This window comes from Chiroxiphia lanceolata, chromosome 2 (genome assembly GCF_009829145.1).
Source record: "Chiroxiphia lanceolata isolate bChiLan1 chromosome 2, bChiLan1.pri, whole genome shotgun sequence".
Taxonomy (NCBI): Eukaryota; Metazoa; Chordata; class Aves; order Passeriformes; family Pipridae; genus Chiroxiphia; species Chiroxiphia lanceolata.
This window is the reverse complement of record NC_045638.1, coordinates 72,318,859-72,336,009: the sequence shown is the minus strand read 5'-3', so window position 1 is coordinate 72,336,009 and position 17,151 is coordinate 72,318,859. Positions and strand designations below refer to the sequence as shown.

Below are 17,151 nucleotides of genomic sequence, written 5' to 3'. Positions count from 1 at the left end.
AGGAATGGGGTACAAAGAGGTGTTTTCTAGAAGAGGGCTCCTCCATTACCCCACAGCCCACAGAGAGGCTGTGCTCAAGTCCTCCCTTCCTCCACCCCACCTGGAAAGAGCTCATGGTGAGCCAGCTAACGAAGTCGGAGTTTTCCCTTCTTTTCCAGCAAGCCATGGAAAATAGGTAGAGATCCAAGACCCAGGCAGCAATATGAACTGACTGGCTTCAAACTCTCCAAGAAACACCTGGGACTTGGCTCTAATTTGGTCTGTATGACCACAGAACATTCAGAAGATTTATTCAAACTAAGCAGGTCAGGATAATTGATGGGAGGGTTGATGGGAAGCAGAGGGCTCTGGGTGCTGCTCCCCACAGATCTGCTGTGCAACTTCACCATTGCTTACATCCCATGTCTCCCACTGACAGGAGGGAATCAGGTAATGCAGATTTCCTGTTTCTTCTCTTCAGGGATCAGTCTATGGAGAAATTCATTAAAATCCACTGTGCCCAAGATAGAAAAACATCACCTGACAAGAAAATGCTCTTATGGAAAACAAGTTTTTGATAGCTTTACATGCTCCTTGAATGCAGGGAAAGCCAGTCAATAATATTCCTTGTGGCCTAAAAGCAGAAACATCTGTCGGAGGCGGCTTGCTGGGCTGAATATAGCAGCAGGAAAGCCCAACTGATTAATTCCATCCCCTTCCTAACATGTTTTTGTGGTTCCCAGAAATCCCTAGAAAGGGCTCCTGAGGACACTGGCACCATTACAAGCTAGCTATAATTCAGTAAACAGAGAGATGAAGAAAGCATTATCCTGACTGCAGTTCATCTCCAGCATGCAGGTTGCATAATTCACATGTACTTCATCTACCCTCCCTTAGCTGTGGGACAAGCTTGTGATTTAGGAAAAAAAGGAAGAGCCCAAACCTGGATGAAGGAAGGAATAAAGCCGTTGTCATGAGGAAAAGAGGTCAGTAAACTGGAGCAGGGGGAAATGGCAGAGAAGATTAGAGCAGTAATACCAAACATGCAGGAAGTACTTTCAGTTTGGCTGGGCTGACCCTTCTCGATACGAACAACCACCAGGGCCCTTCTCCCAAACCCTGCTCTTCTCATCCACATTCAGGGATTCACCTGTATAAAAAATGCTAAAAGTACTTCTTTGCTACATTTCACTGCCACCCTACCTTCCATGTGATAGTTTACCATGCATAACTGAGGGACTTCTCCACAAACTGCAGGAAGTTTCCTGACAACTACTGCCAACTTTATTGAGCTTCTCAACACAATTTCACAGAAATTGAAGAATATTCTGAGTTGGAAGGGGACCCACAAGGATCACTGAGTCCAACTCTTAAGTTGAAAAAGGGCCATATGGGGATCAAATCCAGAACCTTGGTGTTATTAGCACCATACTCTAACCAACTGAGCTAATCTCAGGGTCATTTCTCCACTTACTCTGGAAAGCAGAAAGCCTTTTTGTTTTTTTAGACATGTGTCTAGTCTTGTTGCAGGACTGTTGAACCACCATTGCAGTCAGGCGCCCAAAACTTGTAGGGACTAGTTCAAAATACATAAATAGCAGTTAGTGTCATTCTTAAGTTAGTCTCTCTGCATCCCACCTCCACTGGACCAAGCCAAAAGACCTTAGACATGGTGCCTCAAGCAGATAATATCCAATTTGCAACAAGTCTATAGGAAAAAGTATCTTTCGGTTTCCAAATATTCTCATGCAGGGGAATAATTTCTGCAATCGCACAGCTACTATGAAGGCACATTTAAACATATTTATCTGCATTTTAGTACACATTCAAATAATTTTTATGTAATGTTCATAAACACAAGAACTTTGGACCTCAATTGTGTTGCACAAAGAGAAAACACTTACTCCTGTTTGGAGATGAAGTAAATACCAGTACTTACAGCAGAACACTGGGATGTGAAAATGAAACAACCTGTCGTAGAAGATACGTGGTCCATTCACTCAGTAGTTCTTCAGAGGAATATGAGTATTCACAGCACCATGTGAAGCCTTTCCTTGATTGATACTTAATTCTGAGTAGATCCTGCTAGCTTAAAGAAATCATTTTAATCAGAGTCTGAGGGATTTACTGCCCTGTGGGGATTTCATGTGCGTGTGAGGGAGTTCTGTGTTGTTTTTTTCTTGAGGGAATGAACTACCTCATTTTCCTGGGTTTTTGCTCCCTTTCAGTTTACACATTATTAACATTTACCAGTTGAAGTGTAGACCTTGTGTTGGAAATGTAGATCTTCAGACTTAATTTTTCTCCGTTGCATATGTCTACCTGTTTGAAGGTTTACCTTCCACTTCCCACAGCAGAAAACGATACTATCAACTCTGAAAGTGAATCCACTGTCTTTCCAGCTCTAGTAGAGGACTTTTCAAAATCCTCCCTCTGTAGTCAACTCAGGAGACATCTAAAGCGCAACACAAGAGAATTCCTTTGGCCTTGAGTCATCTTCTATTTATATACTTCCAAAATTGGATTAAAATTTCCAGAGAATTCTGCTGAAATTTTTAAATGGCATGGCATAGAGCAAAACCCAATGTGAAGAATATTTGTTCTCTGTGTAGCCAGTAATAACATTTTCTGAAAGTTTTCTCCCCTGCATGCTATTTCCTTAACTGTTTTGGAGAGGCCTGAGGCAATATCATGTTGTCACAGGCAACGTTTCAAAAAGCAATATTTATAACTTCTTTTTTATTTTCAGGTTTGTTTTTTATTGCAGTTCCAAGACAAAAAAACCCCAACCAACCAACCAAAAAACCCCCACAACCCCCCAAAAAAACCCAACCAAAAAACACAGAAGCTTTTTCTTCTAAGTGTTTTCGTTAACATTTGTTAAAAGCTGAGACCTTTTTTAAACTGACTTCCCTGTCAAAAAGAAGGCGATTTCTTTCCCTCTTTGTGAGGGTTTGACCGATTCAGCCCTCCCCTTAATCCTGCTACAGATGAGTGAGATAAGAGACATTGCCCAGGGCCATGGGGATCTGCTTCTGGCAGACAGGAACTCCTCCCTCTGACCAGCAGTTTCCCTCCCCAGAGTGTGCTCTGCACAGCCATTAGGCACCCTGTCCTTTGGCACTTATGCCACCTCACTTCATGTGTCCCTTCTCCGACCCAGCCCCCACATACTTGATTCCTGATCCTTATTCCCCCTGTCTTTCCTCCCCCGTTTTCCTAGCCTGCTCCAAGCACCACCGTCTGCTCAGGTTTTAAAGCTCAGGGGACACAAACAGGGAAGAAGGATTGGGAGTTTTTCTCCACAGGATGGTTCCCTTGTCACAATCATGTTCTTACCCTGTCCCTCACACTCACTCTGTGGGGAGAATTGCAGCAGATGGAGGATGTCACCTAAAATAAAGCTTGGGTTACAGCTCAAATAGTGCAAAACAAAGCAGACAATGTGATCATAGAATTATTTAGGTTGGAAAGACCTCTAAGATCATTGAGTCCAACCATCTACCCAGCACTGTGAAGCCCACCACTAAACCACATCCACAAGTGCCACATCTACATGTCTTTTAAATACCTCCAGGGATGGTGACTCTACCACTTCCCTGGGCAGTCTGGTCCAATGCCTGACCACCCTTTCCTGAAGAATTTTTTCATAATATCCAACCTAAGCCTCCCATGGCACAACTCAAGGCCATTTCCTCTGGTCCTGTCACTTGTTACCTGGAAGAAGAGGTCGACCCCCCACCTCACTAAAACCTCCTTTCAGGCAGTTGCAGAGAGTGATAAGGTCCTACCTGAACCTCCTTTTCTTCAGATTAAACAACCCCAGCTCCCTCAGCTGCAAGTCATGTACCAGGGAGGTGCTGCACAAGGTATCACAGTCTCTCAGCTCAGCTCAAACCCACGTCTTCTTCCTCTAGCTCTGATCTCAGGTGGCTTGGGGACACAGCAGGACCACAGGTGACAGGCCATCTGCCACAGGATCCTCAACAGCAGGGACACCTCAACTCGGATTGCAAACTCGAGTTTTGGGGCAGGTGGTAGGCAGCATGCAGCAGAGGCTGATGTCGGTCCACGAGATTGCCCTGGTCTGGACCAGAGGCTGACCAGCATCACGCAGACCCATCTTCAGGCAAAGCAGGGAGCCAAACCAAACCTGTCTGGCGATCCCTTGTTGCAGAACATCACCTGGCACCTTCAAGAATGATGAAGTGCTTCTCAAGGGAGGCAGCAGAGCTCCTATGTCCCTAAAACAGCGGGAAACTTGTTGGATGTGCAGTAACACAGAATTAGGCTTGTGGATCTCTGCATAACTGTGTCCAGAGAAGGGCAATGAGGCCGGTGAAGGGGCTGGAGCACAAGTCCTATGAGGAGTGGCTGAGGGAGTTGGGGTTATTTAGCCTGGAGGAGGCTCAGGGATGATCTTATCACTCTCTACAGCTCCCTGAGAGGAGGTTGTATCCAGGTGGGCGTAGGTTTCTTCTCCCAGGTAACTAGTGATGGGACAAGAGGACATAGTCTCAAGCTGTGCCAGGGGATGTTTAGGTTGGACATCAGGAAGAAATTCTTCACAGAAAGGGTGATTAGATACTGGAATGGGCTCCCCAGAGAGGTGGTGGAGTCACCGTACGTGGAGGTGCTTAAGGAAAGACTGGATGTGGCACTCAGTGCCATAGTCTAGTTCCCATGGTGGTGTTCGGCCATAGGTTGGACTCAATGATGTCGGAGGTCTTTTCCAACCCAACCGACTCCGTGTTTCTGTGACTCCGTGCAGCAGTGTGAGGACTCCGTGCGTCGCTCGGCTCCGGGGCCGGCTCCGCTCCCTCAGTCCCTCCGGGTACCGCCGGCCCGCCACACCGCGCACGCGCCGCCCCGTCCCCCCCGGCTGAGGCCGGTCACGTGCGCTCCGGCATGGCCGGGCAGCGGGCGGCGGGCACCGCACAGGGGGGCGGCGGCGGGAACAACGGGAACGGCGGCGGGAGCGGGAGCTCCGGGAAGGGAAACGCTGGCAAGGGGAGCGGGAGCGCCCTCCTCGCCCACCCGTACATCTGCTCCTTCCCCGGCTGCGACGCCACCTTCAACAAGGCCTGGCGGCTGTCGGCCCACCTCTGCCGGCACACGGGCGAGGTGAGCCCCCCCGGCTGGGGGCGGGGGGCTGTGTGACCGAAGTGGGGGCACCGCGCTGGGGCCCCGCAGACGGGCGGCATTGGCCCCCGCGTGGGCACCGGGCAGCCCTTCACCGCCTCGGAGTCGCAGGACACCGCGGGCGCTGCGGGGCTGTGTCCGCGGCCGGGACCGGTGCTGCCGGGGCATCCCACTGACGGCGGAATCCCGGGAGCAACCGAGCCCCCTTGGGACAGCTCCTCTCAAGAGCCCCTGTGTTTCAGAGGCCGTATGTTTGCGATTATGAAGGCTGCGGCAAAGGCTTCACGAGAGACTTCCACCGCGCCCGACACCTCCTCACGCACACCGGGGAAAAACCCTTTGAGTAAGACCCAAGTTTTTACTCCTTAAGCGGCAGTGCACTTGTCCGTACGGAAAGGGAGTTATAACTGAGGGTGGCACAGGGCATGCATGCTTAGCTTTTGTATCGTGAGCACTGCCAGAACATGTGCACACGGGACATGGAGATCTCCTTAGCCCAAAAGCCTCCTGTCTGGCAGTGATCTATAATAGATGCTTAAGGGCATAGGCAGGTCTTTCCCTAGAATACATTATTAAAGGAGTAAGGGAGGTTATCTCCTATTATCGAGCCCTAAATAGCTGCATGTCATGGATTAGGAGCTAGAAGTTCCTATGTGTTTTATTAAAAGTATCTTCTGATATGTTTCATGTGATTGTCGATTGTTAACAGCCTCTGGCTTTTCATGACTTTAAAGCAAACTTGTATATTTGAGGTTTGAGTTTCAGTTATTCCTCATGCGTTCCTCTTGTGCAATGATTTCTGTATCTGCCTAGGGAACAAACCACTGTTTGAGAGCTGTAATAAAAAACGCAGTTCATCTACAGGTGCACAGCTGAAGGATGCAATGAGAAATTTGGAACAAAATCAAACTTAAAGAAGCACATTGAGCGCAAGCATCAAAATCAGCAAAAGCAATATGTGGTGAGTAATTACCTTTGCACTGCATACTGGAGACTAAACAAGCTCCTTTTTGTGTATCTAGTGAAATACTTCAACTTGTTATTATGTGGTACATGTATAAGTTCAAAGACTGTGACTGGGATTTCAGCAAACACATGAACTGAGCTGTCATTATTTGGCTTCTAATGATAACTTAATTTCCTCAATAGTGCAACTTTGAAGGCTGTAACAAGTCTTTCAGGAAACATCAACAACTTAAAGTTCATCAGTGTCACCACACCAATGAACCTCCCTTCAAGTAGGTGGATAATTTTAATAATGAACTTCAACAATTCCATTTAAACACTCTAGATAAAAAGAGGTGCCTTTTCTTAGCCTTTTTGTTAATGTGGCATTAAAAAATGGAATCAATTTGTAGTCGTGGCTGCAAGTATATTTCTTGTACTAATCCTTTGCTCAGTAGTCTGTTTTGAGCAACAGTCGGTGGTCTGTAACTGGCATTCCAGCAATTCCAGCATTCTTATGGTTTATTACAGGTTCACAGGAAAAATAACTCCCCCCAGCTTTTAGTTCACAAAGCCTGAAATCAAGTATAAGAGCTTGCACAGTAATGAAAAATGAAGCTACCCAGTAAGAAACAGTGACTTGACTAACATTGAAGTGAGTAGTACCTTCAAAAAGATGAGAGACTTGAACACCAGTCTTAGAAGCTGTGCACCGCAACTCCATGGAGATAACACATGAGTATAGATCTGATGAAAGCAGAGTTTAGTTTTGTATTTCTTACAGGTGGAACACACTTAACATGAGTGTTCATTCCACTTAAGTGAAGTTTGTGAGTATGGCTGGGTGACAGACACAAAAATAATCAGTGCTCTGCTGTTGCTCTGTCTGCTGGATTTGTACAAGCCAGTTAAACTTTCCACTTTCTCTCTCTTATGTTTGAAGAGCCTACTGTGTAGGGATGATAGAAGACTTGACTCGATAGTTTTAACTCTCAAAAGCGTTAAAGAGTCCTCTGTTAGAAAAATATTATGGGATTTTCTTTTACAAGGTGGGGACATACACAGATCTCTAGGCAAGGGGAAACTTGGATTATTTTCTTCACTTTGATTGTTCTTGACTTAAAGATATAAAAATATGTGGATACAGTGAAAGAAATTAAACCACTGTATTTTATACGTAGATGTAATAAAGAAGGATGTGGAAAGGGCTTTTCTACTCCAAGTCGACTAAAGCGGCATGAGAAGACACATGAAGGTATAATAGCTTTTTCTTCTTGCTTCAGTCACGTTTCAGAAAAGGAAAAATGGCTTCTTCCAGCAGAGAGTATGCAAGTATGTGTGACACATGTGGAAGTATTCTGGGCCTAGTGATCTAGACAGAAAAACCAGAAGACCCGTTTTGAACAGTCAAATGGGATACAATTGCAAGGCACTGGTCAGTTTCAGTGCACTTGTGGCAGACTGAACAGAGCTCATGATTCCTTCAGTTATTTCTTCTCCTGAGGTGCTTCCTTATCAATAATCCATCTTTGGAGATGGGCTAATGGTTAAGGCGCTAGCCTAGACCTCCAGAGCTTAGGATCAATTGCCAGTTCTGCCACAAATTTCATATAGAGCCTTGGCAAAACCATGTGCATTTTTAATTATTAATGAACCCATGTGAAAGGTTTTTAAGTGAAATCATCATGACATGGCCATGTATGTTTAAGCTAATCTTGCTACCCTCCTGTCCATTCTTTCAGTGCTGTTGACAGCTAACCAGCTTTCTAGTGATAGAAAAAACCCAAATCAAACCAACTCAGCAGACTAGGAAGAATATATAGAAAGATGCGATTTGTAGTGTGTTCCTTTCTTGTTCATAGTTGTTTGACCTTTCCAGTCCTGAGATTTAATAGGGTTGATTTTCTGTGGTTCCTGTTTGCTTGATAGAATGGTAGAGTCTCTAGACCTGGAATATTACTGTATGGTCAATATTTTTTTTAATGTGCAATACAAATACTTATATAGGAATATTATATGTTATTAATTATTTTTATCCATTTGAGTGAAAGAAATAGCTCTACTGAAGCAAGGAGAGAGACTTTCTCAAAATTGTTTAGGTCAGAAAGGACCTCTGGAGGTCATCTGGTCCAGCTCCCTGCTCAAGGCAGGATCAGTTACACCAGGTTGCTGAGGGCTGCATCCAGTAGTTTTGAATGTTATCATGGCTAAGGCTTCCACAGCCTCTCTGGACAACTTGAGTCAGTGATACAAGGTTTCTTTCTTAAACCTGTTAGGATCTTCTCATGTCTTGTGTTTGTTGTCTCTTGTCCCATTCCTGTGCAGTATGAGAGAAGGAATTACTGGCCTTTAATTTTTAAATGCTAGAAGTGGAGTTCCCCCTTGTAAAACTGGACTGTGTTTGCCAGACCCTCTGTGACTTTAAACATCTGTCCTGTCCAACAGGCTATGCATGCAAGAAAGAAAACTGCTCATATACTGCAAAAACTTGGACAGAGCTTCTGAAACACAATAAAGTCAGTCATGCAGGTAAACTCCAAATGCTAAATTTGAAGAGGAGTCGGTGCTGAACTCATTTCATCAACTTGTCATTGTGTACAAACTTGTCTTAACACTTTATTGGTAAACTGGTTGTTACTCTGGCTAGATCTTTGTCTGATGAAAATGCTGCTTTGTATACTGACTTTGCTTTACGATCCAGTTAAGAAGAAATTGTTTAATGCAGGATTTAGGATCTGGATAATTCATACTACATTATTCTCTTCCAGTCTCTGAGTTCCTTGCATTTCACGTGGATTTTAGCATTGTTCTGGAGAACTACTAGGATTTGATTCTGAGTTTCTGTAAGAAACTGTTTATACTCTGCCTTTTTCTCTCTCCCACTCAGAGCCAATAGTTTGCAGTGAGTGTCACAAAACTTTCAAACGGAAAGATTACCTCAAGCAGCATCAAAAAACACATGCTGTGGAGAGGGAAGTCTGCCGATGCCCAAGAGAAGGATGTGGAAGAACTTACACAACTTTATTTAACCTTCAAAGCCATATCCTCTCTTTTCATGAGGAGAAAAAACCATTCTCTTGTGATTATCCAGGCTGTGGAAGAGTGTTTGCAATGAAAGTATGTACTTTTTAAACTGTTTTTATCTGAATTACATAATCGGAAATTATAAACCTAACTCTTTTTTTTTTTCCCCTGCTCTTTGTAACTATAGCAGAGCCTAGCAAGGCACGCTGTTGTACATGATCCTGAAAAGAGAAAGCTGAACTTGAAAGTAAGTTATACTCTTGAAAAAGTCTTCTCAACCCTACCATGTCAATGCAGAGGAGGGTAAATGTTACGTGTTTTAGAATGTGATTTGAAGCAGAAAAACAGGTTAACTATCCAGTTAATTTGTGAGACTCTTAATTTCTGAAGCTCTTTTAGCTACTACAGTGGTAGCCTACTCATTGATTTCTTCTTTCCCCCCCACATTAGTAGTCTTTGTTCCATAGATACGTAAATTTTACTAATTCTGGATTTATTTCTGCCAGGCCAAGCGTTCTCGTCCTAAGAGGAGCTTAGCCTCGCGTCTGAGTGGCTACATTCCTCCTAAAGCACAGTCGAGAAAGGATGCAGTTGTGACAGAAAGCAAGACAATGAATAAGCTTGTGGAAAATGAAATACCAACTGTTGAAATTCTGACTCTGCAGTAAAGGTTAACTGAGACAACATACTTCATGGAATGACCAATGCAAAGCTTAACAATAACTTTATCAAGTTAATATTTTTATTTTATATTTTAATAAATTAGTATTGTTTACACTGCTTCATAAAGTCACTGATGCAACTCATTTGACTTCAGATTTTCATTTTCGTCTTTCTTTACTGTACTGTTTTTCTGGTTTTCCATCTTCTGGTGTGCTTTCAACTCTTTGTCAGACATGTGTCTCAAAATACAGGCACTCACTCCTTCTCTAGTAACTTTTGGCTTGGAAAGATAAGTGGCTTTCTCAGACACAGTTTCCAAAATTTGATCAAAAAGCATGGACTAAAAAGGAGGAGAAAAATAGGACTAAATCAATGCACAAATACGGGCAGAAAAATATTTCCAGCTGTTCTGTAATGGTTATGGTTTAGCTGTTAGCTGAAACAACCTATTTGGTAGTCCTAGTTTGAGCAGTTCAGCTTGTCCTTTCCTAACTGTTTGTTCTTTACTCATAAGCAGGTTTAGGAAGGTCACACAGGAGGGATTAAGCCATCTCCTAGCCTTCAAGCTGAACTCCTAACTCATCTTGTTTTGCTCTTTAAGGGTGTCCATGAGAGTGGTCTGCATCTGGCTCCCCCCCCCATCCTCCTATTCCACTAGATTCAGACACGTTATTATGAGGCTTTCCTCTTGAGAAGCAGTATTGTTCTTAAGGTTAGTAGAACCTGATTGTATTGAACTGAGTGATAACAGTGCATTCATGTAACACAGTGAACTCCTAAGCTCCTACTTAAACTTTTAAATTTAAGGACAATGTAAATCTAGACTGTGTCATGAAGTGTTCTGTTCCCTCCCATAATCAGTTCCTCGTGTTACCCTTTCCCTGTGGATTTAACGTCTTATAAAAAGTTTTATTCCTTTTGGATGAAGTGATAACACAATTTCCCCCAACTCAGTTGAGACAACCATCAAGGAAACTTAATTCACTACAGACATTACAAGGGGGGGTAAAAAAATCTTACATGGAATCTATAAAAAAGCCATTTGTGCAAATGACAATGAAGTCTCAAGGCCCTGCAATTATAGTAGTAAGTTGCCACCAGCTCCCTAACATCTTTATAGATGTTCACTTTGCTAGTCTTGGAACACCATTCCAATAGTTTTTCCTGCTGCAGTGGACAACTAACCTTAGCCACCTTAGCTACACTTGTATCTGTAGAAGAACAGTTACATTACTGAAATAATCAAGATAAAATACAGCAGAACTTTTTCAAACTTCACTGTTAAAAGTGAGTGAGCTGGCTTAAGGCATAGATGGGAAAATTTGACCAGCCCAGTTAATAAGGTGTGCTGCATAGACTGCTTAGACTGTAAGCCAGTATTGTAACTGCATTCTTAATAAAGCATGGTCTTTGAACTGGCTCTGTGGGACTACTTTTCTAGAACTGCAGTGTTTGTACAGAAGCAACTTAAGGTGGGCACCCATTACTTGCACAGGACCCAGACCTTTATGTACTTTAGCAGTACATGAGATACAAAAAATTGTGGCAGTACTGAATAAGGCAGGTTAATACAACTACAGCTATTTAATGAAACTGATTGGTCCAATTTTCAGGAGTTCACTCACCATGTCCGTATTGCTACCTTTTGCTTGCCGGATGGTAACTTTAACATGGTATTTCTTGTCAATCCACTGTGCTATCTGTTTAGTCTTGATCTCCAAGTCATTTTTGGCAATAGCTGAAGAAAAGGATAGCTCCTTCTGAACCACTCCTGTTTAAAACAGAACTGAAACTGTGTTGGCTGAATATTTGACGAACCTGTGTCAGTTGCTCTTTTAACAGCTCATGATGCTTTGTCTCCTTAACTCCCTCCTCCCATCCTGCTTTCTCAAAACATCCCGATCTCATTGTCTCAACATGCACCACTCTAGGTGGCTACTTGATATTCTCACACTCTCTGCCATAACTGGGAGACTGAGTGTATGTGTGAGGCACACAGGGAAATCTCTTCAGGGTCAGAAAACTTAAGGTATTTTTAATTACAGTCTTGTTCATACCACTCACATTGTAGGTCTAACAAACAGGTGAGCATTGGATCTGGAATTAAAGTCTTAGTGTGCAAACTCCTACATAGCACATAACACAGCTGAAGGTAAAAGCTTTGACTTGAGATAGCTCTTCATCTTGAGCCCATTTCATTGAATGCTGAAGTGCAATATTCAACTGAAAGCATGAAGATGCCTTGTAATATATTTGAACATTTTGTGGTCTCTTCCTCCTTAAAGTTCATCTAAAGTAGTTACCATTTGAACCATCTTTTTGTAGTTTCTTGAACAGAGCAACTTGCTACCACAATAGTGCTCTCTGTTATAATCAGAACTCTACCCAAAGCATAGATGTCTTTGTTAGCCTGAGGATAAGAAGAGAGGATACAAGGTCACATGCCTTTTGTAAAATCTCTTTGCCAAACTCAGTTTGTTAACCTGCTGGAGCAGCCTGTCTTAAGAAAAAGAAACCTCAGAAGTGTTCAATATTGATAAAGTTTTCTCTTATTCTGTCCAAGAAAGGGCTCCAGACTTTGTCTTCCTAGCAGGAAATGAGGAAGAGAGTGTTTCATGACTACTGGTGACAAATTATATTATTATATTGGTGTATCTGGCACTCAGTTTGTAAGAAGAGCCTGTCACTATGCCTTAGTAAAAGAACAGAAATTCCTTGACTGCCACAGAACCAGAGTTTAGTTATATTCACTTAAATAAAAATATTTTTCTAAAAAGTCAGCAGATGCCAAAATAGAAATCCCGAGAAGGCAATAGAAGGCTTCGTTATGGAAGACTAATCCAAAATTTTATTTTCACCACTGCAAATCCTTAATAGCGTGGACTGCAGTGACATTGCTTTGGATTTACACAAATACAAGTAAGAGGATTTAATCTGCTGGAACCATTTTTAATGCAGCATTTTTCAAAGTGCTCAGTGTTGTAGTGTGTACAATGTACATACCTGGTTTTGGACTTGCTTTTTTCTTCTCTGCACGTCTAAGCTGTTCTTCATGGATCTGCTGCCCAGTCATTAGTTTGTACACTGGAGGTTCTACATTCTCTTTAAGGAGAACTAGTTTCAGGTTATGTTGATCCATAAGTTTGAGTGCATCTGCTCGATGCATGTTTCCTAAGCTCTCTCCATCCTGGTTGATTACATGCAAAATACGATAGGGAATTCTTCGCCCAACACTTCCAAATGCTGTATTCCTTTTTGGTTCTGTCTGAGATTTTTCAACTGTACAAAATGGCTGAGTAAGTGCAAACACAGTTGACTTTCTAGGGTCAGGTACCACTATCCAGAAAGGAAAAAAGAACCACTTTTGTGGTGTCTGTGTCAGAAGAGTACCAAAGAACCTTTTTGCGTATCTGTTCTCATTTCTGGTTGCTTGACATAAGTGTTTCATCGTGCACAAGGCAGTCATTCTGAGGAAGAAATAAAAACAAGTTACCCCAATCAGTCACATTCTTCTAGTTATATTAGGAAGACTTGACTCCAGTTCAGTAAACCCTAGTCCTTGAAACTACTCTTTTGAAAAGATGCATGGTGTTACTATACAGAGGGATTTAACCCAGAGAGAAAGTCTGACTAAGGAGCAAAATTTGTGAGGAGTTGATGTTATCTTCAGGATCTTAAAATCTGAGCCTGAACTCCTTTAAAAGCATCCAGTACTTGTAGTTCCTTTCTCCTCACAGGAGTATCTACTCTTAAACAGCTTGTTTGAGTACGGAGAGATTAGCCAATGGTTAAGAGGGAGATTTTGCTGTCAAATAAAAAGGCATGTCACACTTTTCATATTTTCAGTCCACATTTTTTCATAAAGTATCTGAACACCAGAACTTTTTTCCTGGTTGATACTTTTCTTTGGGAAGTTTTTTATTTAAGCCACACTAATTCCGGACCGCTCTAATCAAACAGTGAATAAAGTTGCAATTTGCACAACATCCAACATCTACAGTCTGACTCTTCTATGTTTTGTAAGGTTTTGGAATTTCACAGCTTTGACCATACAGATTAAGACTGTCATGCAAAACCTTCACCTTGGCATTAAAGCATTACAAAGTAACCACTAATATACTTGAAAACATGGTTTATCCCAGGGTTAAAAACTCTGCCATAGCTAGCATGCACCTTGCTTCTCATAGCACTGACCCCGAATTGTGTATTTTTCCCAGTTTTCCAAATGTCATTTTGTGAAAGTAATCCTGGTAGTTACTTGATTTTACATGGATTAAGCACTAATATTATTTCAGTAACCTTAAAAAAATTAGAAAAAAAAGTTTCCTTACTGTCTTTTAAGCTCAAGTTCTACTGATTCAGTCATGTTTCAAAAGTGGAAACAGTGCCTGAATTTCACAGAATCTGCTGAGTTGGGAGAGACCCACAAGGACCATTTTAAACCTGTTTTATCAGACATTTAAAGTATGGATGACTTTCCCTTTTTTTCACAAACGTTAAATTTAGGGTGGCACATTCCTATTGATGGTGAGCTGACTTTTTCCAGTTATAAAAATTATTTATATATCTTACAGACAGAAAGCATGTACCTGTTTCACCAGAACTAGCAAATAAAAACACTTACGTTTTTCTTCTTGAATGATAAAAAAAGCTTGTGGGGGAAAAAAGAGAAAACCAGACAGAACTATGACTTGACTGCAATACAGAGGCTGGCAAGGAAGAACAAGGTTCATGTGTCCAAGATCCACATTTGCAAATTAAAATTTAAATAAATTGTTACAGGCATCTATCCTGGCACGGTAATCATGAAGCTATAAACTTTCAAAACAAGCTTCAAAATATATCAGTGCTTGAAGACTATTGAAACTGATCTTTGAAACATTTGTTTCATCATATTCTTTTTCCCCTTCTTCCCTGGTTCGTGGAATACTCCTGGCAATTGTGGTGCAGCTGAGCATTACTTCCATTTTACTCAAAACTTCAGAAATTGGTCATTTTCTAACAGCTGCAAAAAACATTAGATATAAAGAGCAAATTGTGAGTATTATCTGCAGTTTTAGTATTTTATGTTTAAAAGGGAGCAAGTAAAGGAAAAGCCAAAGATGACACAGGAAACCAAACACGTCATACCAGAGGAGTTGGCAAGAGTGTGACCTCTTTTGCCAAGGAAGGAATATGACTCCATTGTGTAAATATATACATGCATACACATATATATATATCTACATATATGACATTGTGTAAACATTTATCCATGTGCATACATGTACATGGAAAAGGTGCAAACTATCAGCAAGGATAAGGAGCTATTTATAATTCCAAGCAGTGGGACAAGTAAATTGACCTTCCTGTGAATAAACTTAGTCTGAAAAGGGAGATAGTTTGGAGCCTGGAATGGACTTTATATCTTAGCAGAAAGGGCAAAGTCTATATAAACTGCTTGACGGTGCTGCCAGATCAGTTCATGAACAGGGTAGTAAGATACAGCTGTGCACAATCCCAAACTCAAGCTAGCCACAGGGCACAGAAGAGAAATAACAGGATATCCACAGCAGAGTCTAAAAACAACTGACAGAGCTACTGTACCTTCCTGCCCTGGGCTCTGCCTCTGCCAATTCCAGACCAGAAACATGACCTCTGTGAAAACAGCTTTTTTTTTTGGCTGTGACAACAGCCCTACAACTAAACACTCACTGCCAACACACAACTATCTTTCTGCATCATCAGTGCAGCTACATAAAAGCCAAGACATCTTTATTTTTAAGACGGTTTCATAAACCAGCTCTGGATCATGCACTGCATACTTTGTACGCTGGGCATTGCTGCTGCATTATAAAATGATATAATTAAATTGATCTTCCACTCAGAAGAGCCTGGATTGCCTTTATCAGCTACTGACTTCTAAAACTAAGTATCACGATCACAGCAACGGAATAGCAGTTTATTTTAAAGAAATGGTAATCTCGCTCTGCTAAATACATGGTTTTGCCTTTATTATCCTTCATTTCCTGTTGCTATTTAAATCCAGTAAATACAGTCTTACCTGTCTGAAAGGAAATAACCCTTTGTATAGAAGGATTTATCTTCGTGTAACATGGCAGATACGTGTGTTTTGCTTTGTTACGCAGCCCATGTGTCGGCAAGGACGGCTGACTCCGCGGGAAGGGAGCTCTGATGAGCGGGCAGCTACGGGCATCCTGGGCACCGCAGGAGCAGCCGTGGTTCCTGCGGTAGCACCCCACGGGGTTCCCGTGCTGGCAGGACGTGTCTGGCTGCAGGTGCCAGAGGTGTGACGGCGCCCTGCTGTGTCCACGTTCCCGGCTGTGCGTGTCGCGGAGGTCACTGTGCGTGTGCCCGTGGCGCGACTGTGTGTGTGACCCTGCGGCTCCGCGGGGCCCGCGCTTACCTGCCGGCCGGGCCGGGCCAAGGCCCGCCGCAGCAGCCGAGAGACCTGCCCGAGCCGCCGGGAAGTTCCGGGATGTCCCGCCTCTTCTCTTTCCTCTTCCTTCTCCTCCTCTTCCTCTTCCTCTTCCTCCTCCCGCGCCTCCGCCTCCTGCCCCCGCCCCTCGCGATCGCGCGTGCCCGCGTGCGTGAGCGCGCCGTGGTGGGCGCGTGTGTCCGTGTGTGTGTGTCTGTGTCTGTGTGTCCGTGTGTGCCTGTGTGTCCGTGTGTGTGTCCTTGTGTGTGTCTGTGTCTCTGTGTGTGTGTCTGTGTCTCTGTCTGTGTCCGTGTGTGTGTGTGTGTCTGTGTGTGCCCGTGCCCCGGTCCGTGTGTGCCTGTGTGTCCGTTTGTGTCTGTGTGTCCGTGTGTGTGCCCGTGCCCCGGTCCGTGTGTGCCTGTGTGTCCGTTTGTGTCTGTGTGTCCGTGTGTGTGTCCGTGTGTGTCTGTGTGTGTGCCCGTGCCCCGGTCCGTGTGTGCCTGTGCTCCAGGTCTGTGTATGCCGGTACACCAGCCTGTGTGTGTGTGTGTCTTTCTGTGCCTGTACACAGGTATGTGTGTGCCTGTGCCCTGGTTTCTGCGTGTGTGCGAGTGCCTGTGCTCTGGTGTATGTGTGTCTGTGTGTGCTTGGACTTCAGCCTGTATGTATCTGTGTGTCTGTGCACTGGCCTGTGCACTGGTCCTCCCCGCCCCCCTTCCTGCCGGTACCTGTGTGCTGTGTGCATCTTGGGTACACACAGACGTGTTTCGGCACTTGGCAGTTCGTGTTTCTTACAGTTTCTGCCTCTGGATGGATGCGTGCGCTTGTGCGGGGATCTGTGCATTCATCCTGTGTTCCCACATTTCCATACTGATGCATGTGCGGTGTGCCTGGTTCTGTGTGTGCAGTTGTTTGGGAAGCGGTGTTTTCCTGGGTGTACCCAGGGGGCTGCATTGTTCTGTTGATTTTCAGTGTCTTTG

General features: G+C 43.5%; 2 protein-coding genes across 5 annotated transcripts; one reads left to right on the top strand and one right to left on the bottom strand.

Annotated features, from left to right (window-relative positions):
* The first annotated feature begins 4,861 nt into the window (after positions 1 to 4,861).
* Positions 4,862 to 9,896, top strand: GTF3A (general transcription factor IIIA). Of its 2 annotated transcripts, none has more exons than XM_032679916.1 (9): positions 4,862 to 5,103; positions 5,364 to 5,464; positions 5,986 to 6,082; positions 6,271 to 6,359; positions 7,248 to 7,321; positions 8,512 to 8,595; positions 8,954 to 9,183; positions 9,281 to 9,337; positions 9,597 to 9,896. In XM_032679916.1, the coding sequence occupies exons 1-9, from the start codon at positions 4,888 to 4,890 to the stop codon at positions 9,756 to 9,758; spliced, it is 1,110 nt and encodes a 369-aa protein (XP_032535807.1). In that variant the 5' UTR covers positions 4,862 to 4,887; the 3' UTR covers positions 9,759 to 9,896. The 2 variants fall into 2 exon arrangements, with proteins under 2 accessions (XP_032535807.1, XP_032535806.1); XM_032679915.1 differs by having other exon boundaries at positions 9,278 to 9,337.
* Positions 9,815 to 16,252, bottom strand: MTIF3 (mitochondrial translational initiation factor 3). Of its 3 annotated transcripts, none has more exons than XM_032679919.1 (4): positions 16,160 to 16,252; positions 12,757 to 13,220; positions 11,379 to 11,524; positions 9,815 to 10,093 (listed from the first exon to the last, which is right to left on the bottom strand). In XM_032679919.1, the coding sequence occupies exons 2-4, from the start codon at positions 13,217 to 13,219 to the stop codon at positions 9,881 to 9,883; spliced, it is 822 nt and encodes a 273-aa protein (XP_032535810.1). In that variant the 5' UTR covers position 13,220; positions 16,160 to 16,252; the 3' UTR covers positions 9,815 to 9,880. The 3 variants fall into 3 exon arrangements, with proteins under 3 accessions (XP_032535810.1, XP_032535808.1, XP_032535809.1); XM_032679917.1 differs by lacking the exon at positions 16,160 to 16,252 and adding an exon at positions 15,797 to 15,988 and having other exon boundaries at positions 9,828 to 10,093; XM_032679918.1 differs by lacking the exon at positions 16,160 to 16,252 and adding an exon at positions 14,452 to 14,471 and having other exon boundaries at positions 9,828 to 10,093; positions 12,757 to 13,223.
* Between the last annotated feature and the right edge of the window lie 899 nt (positions 16,253 to 17,151).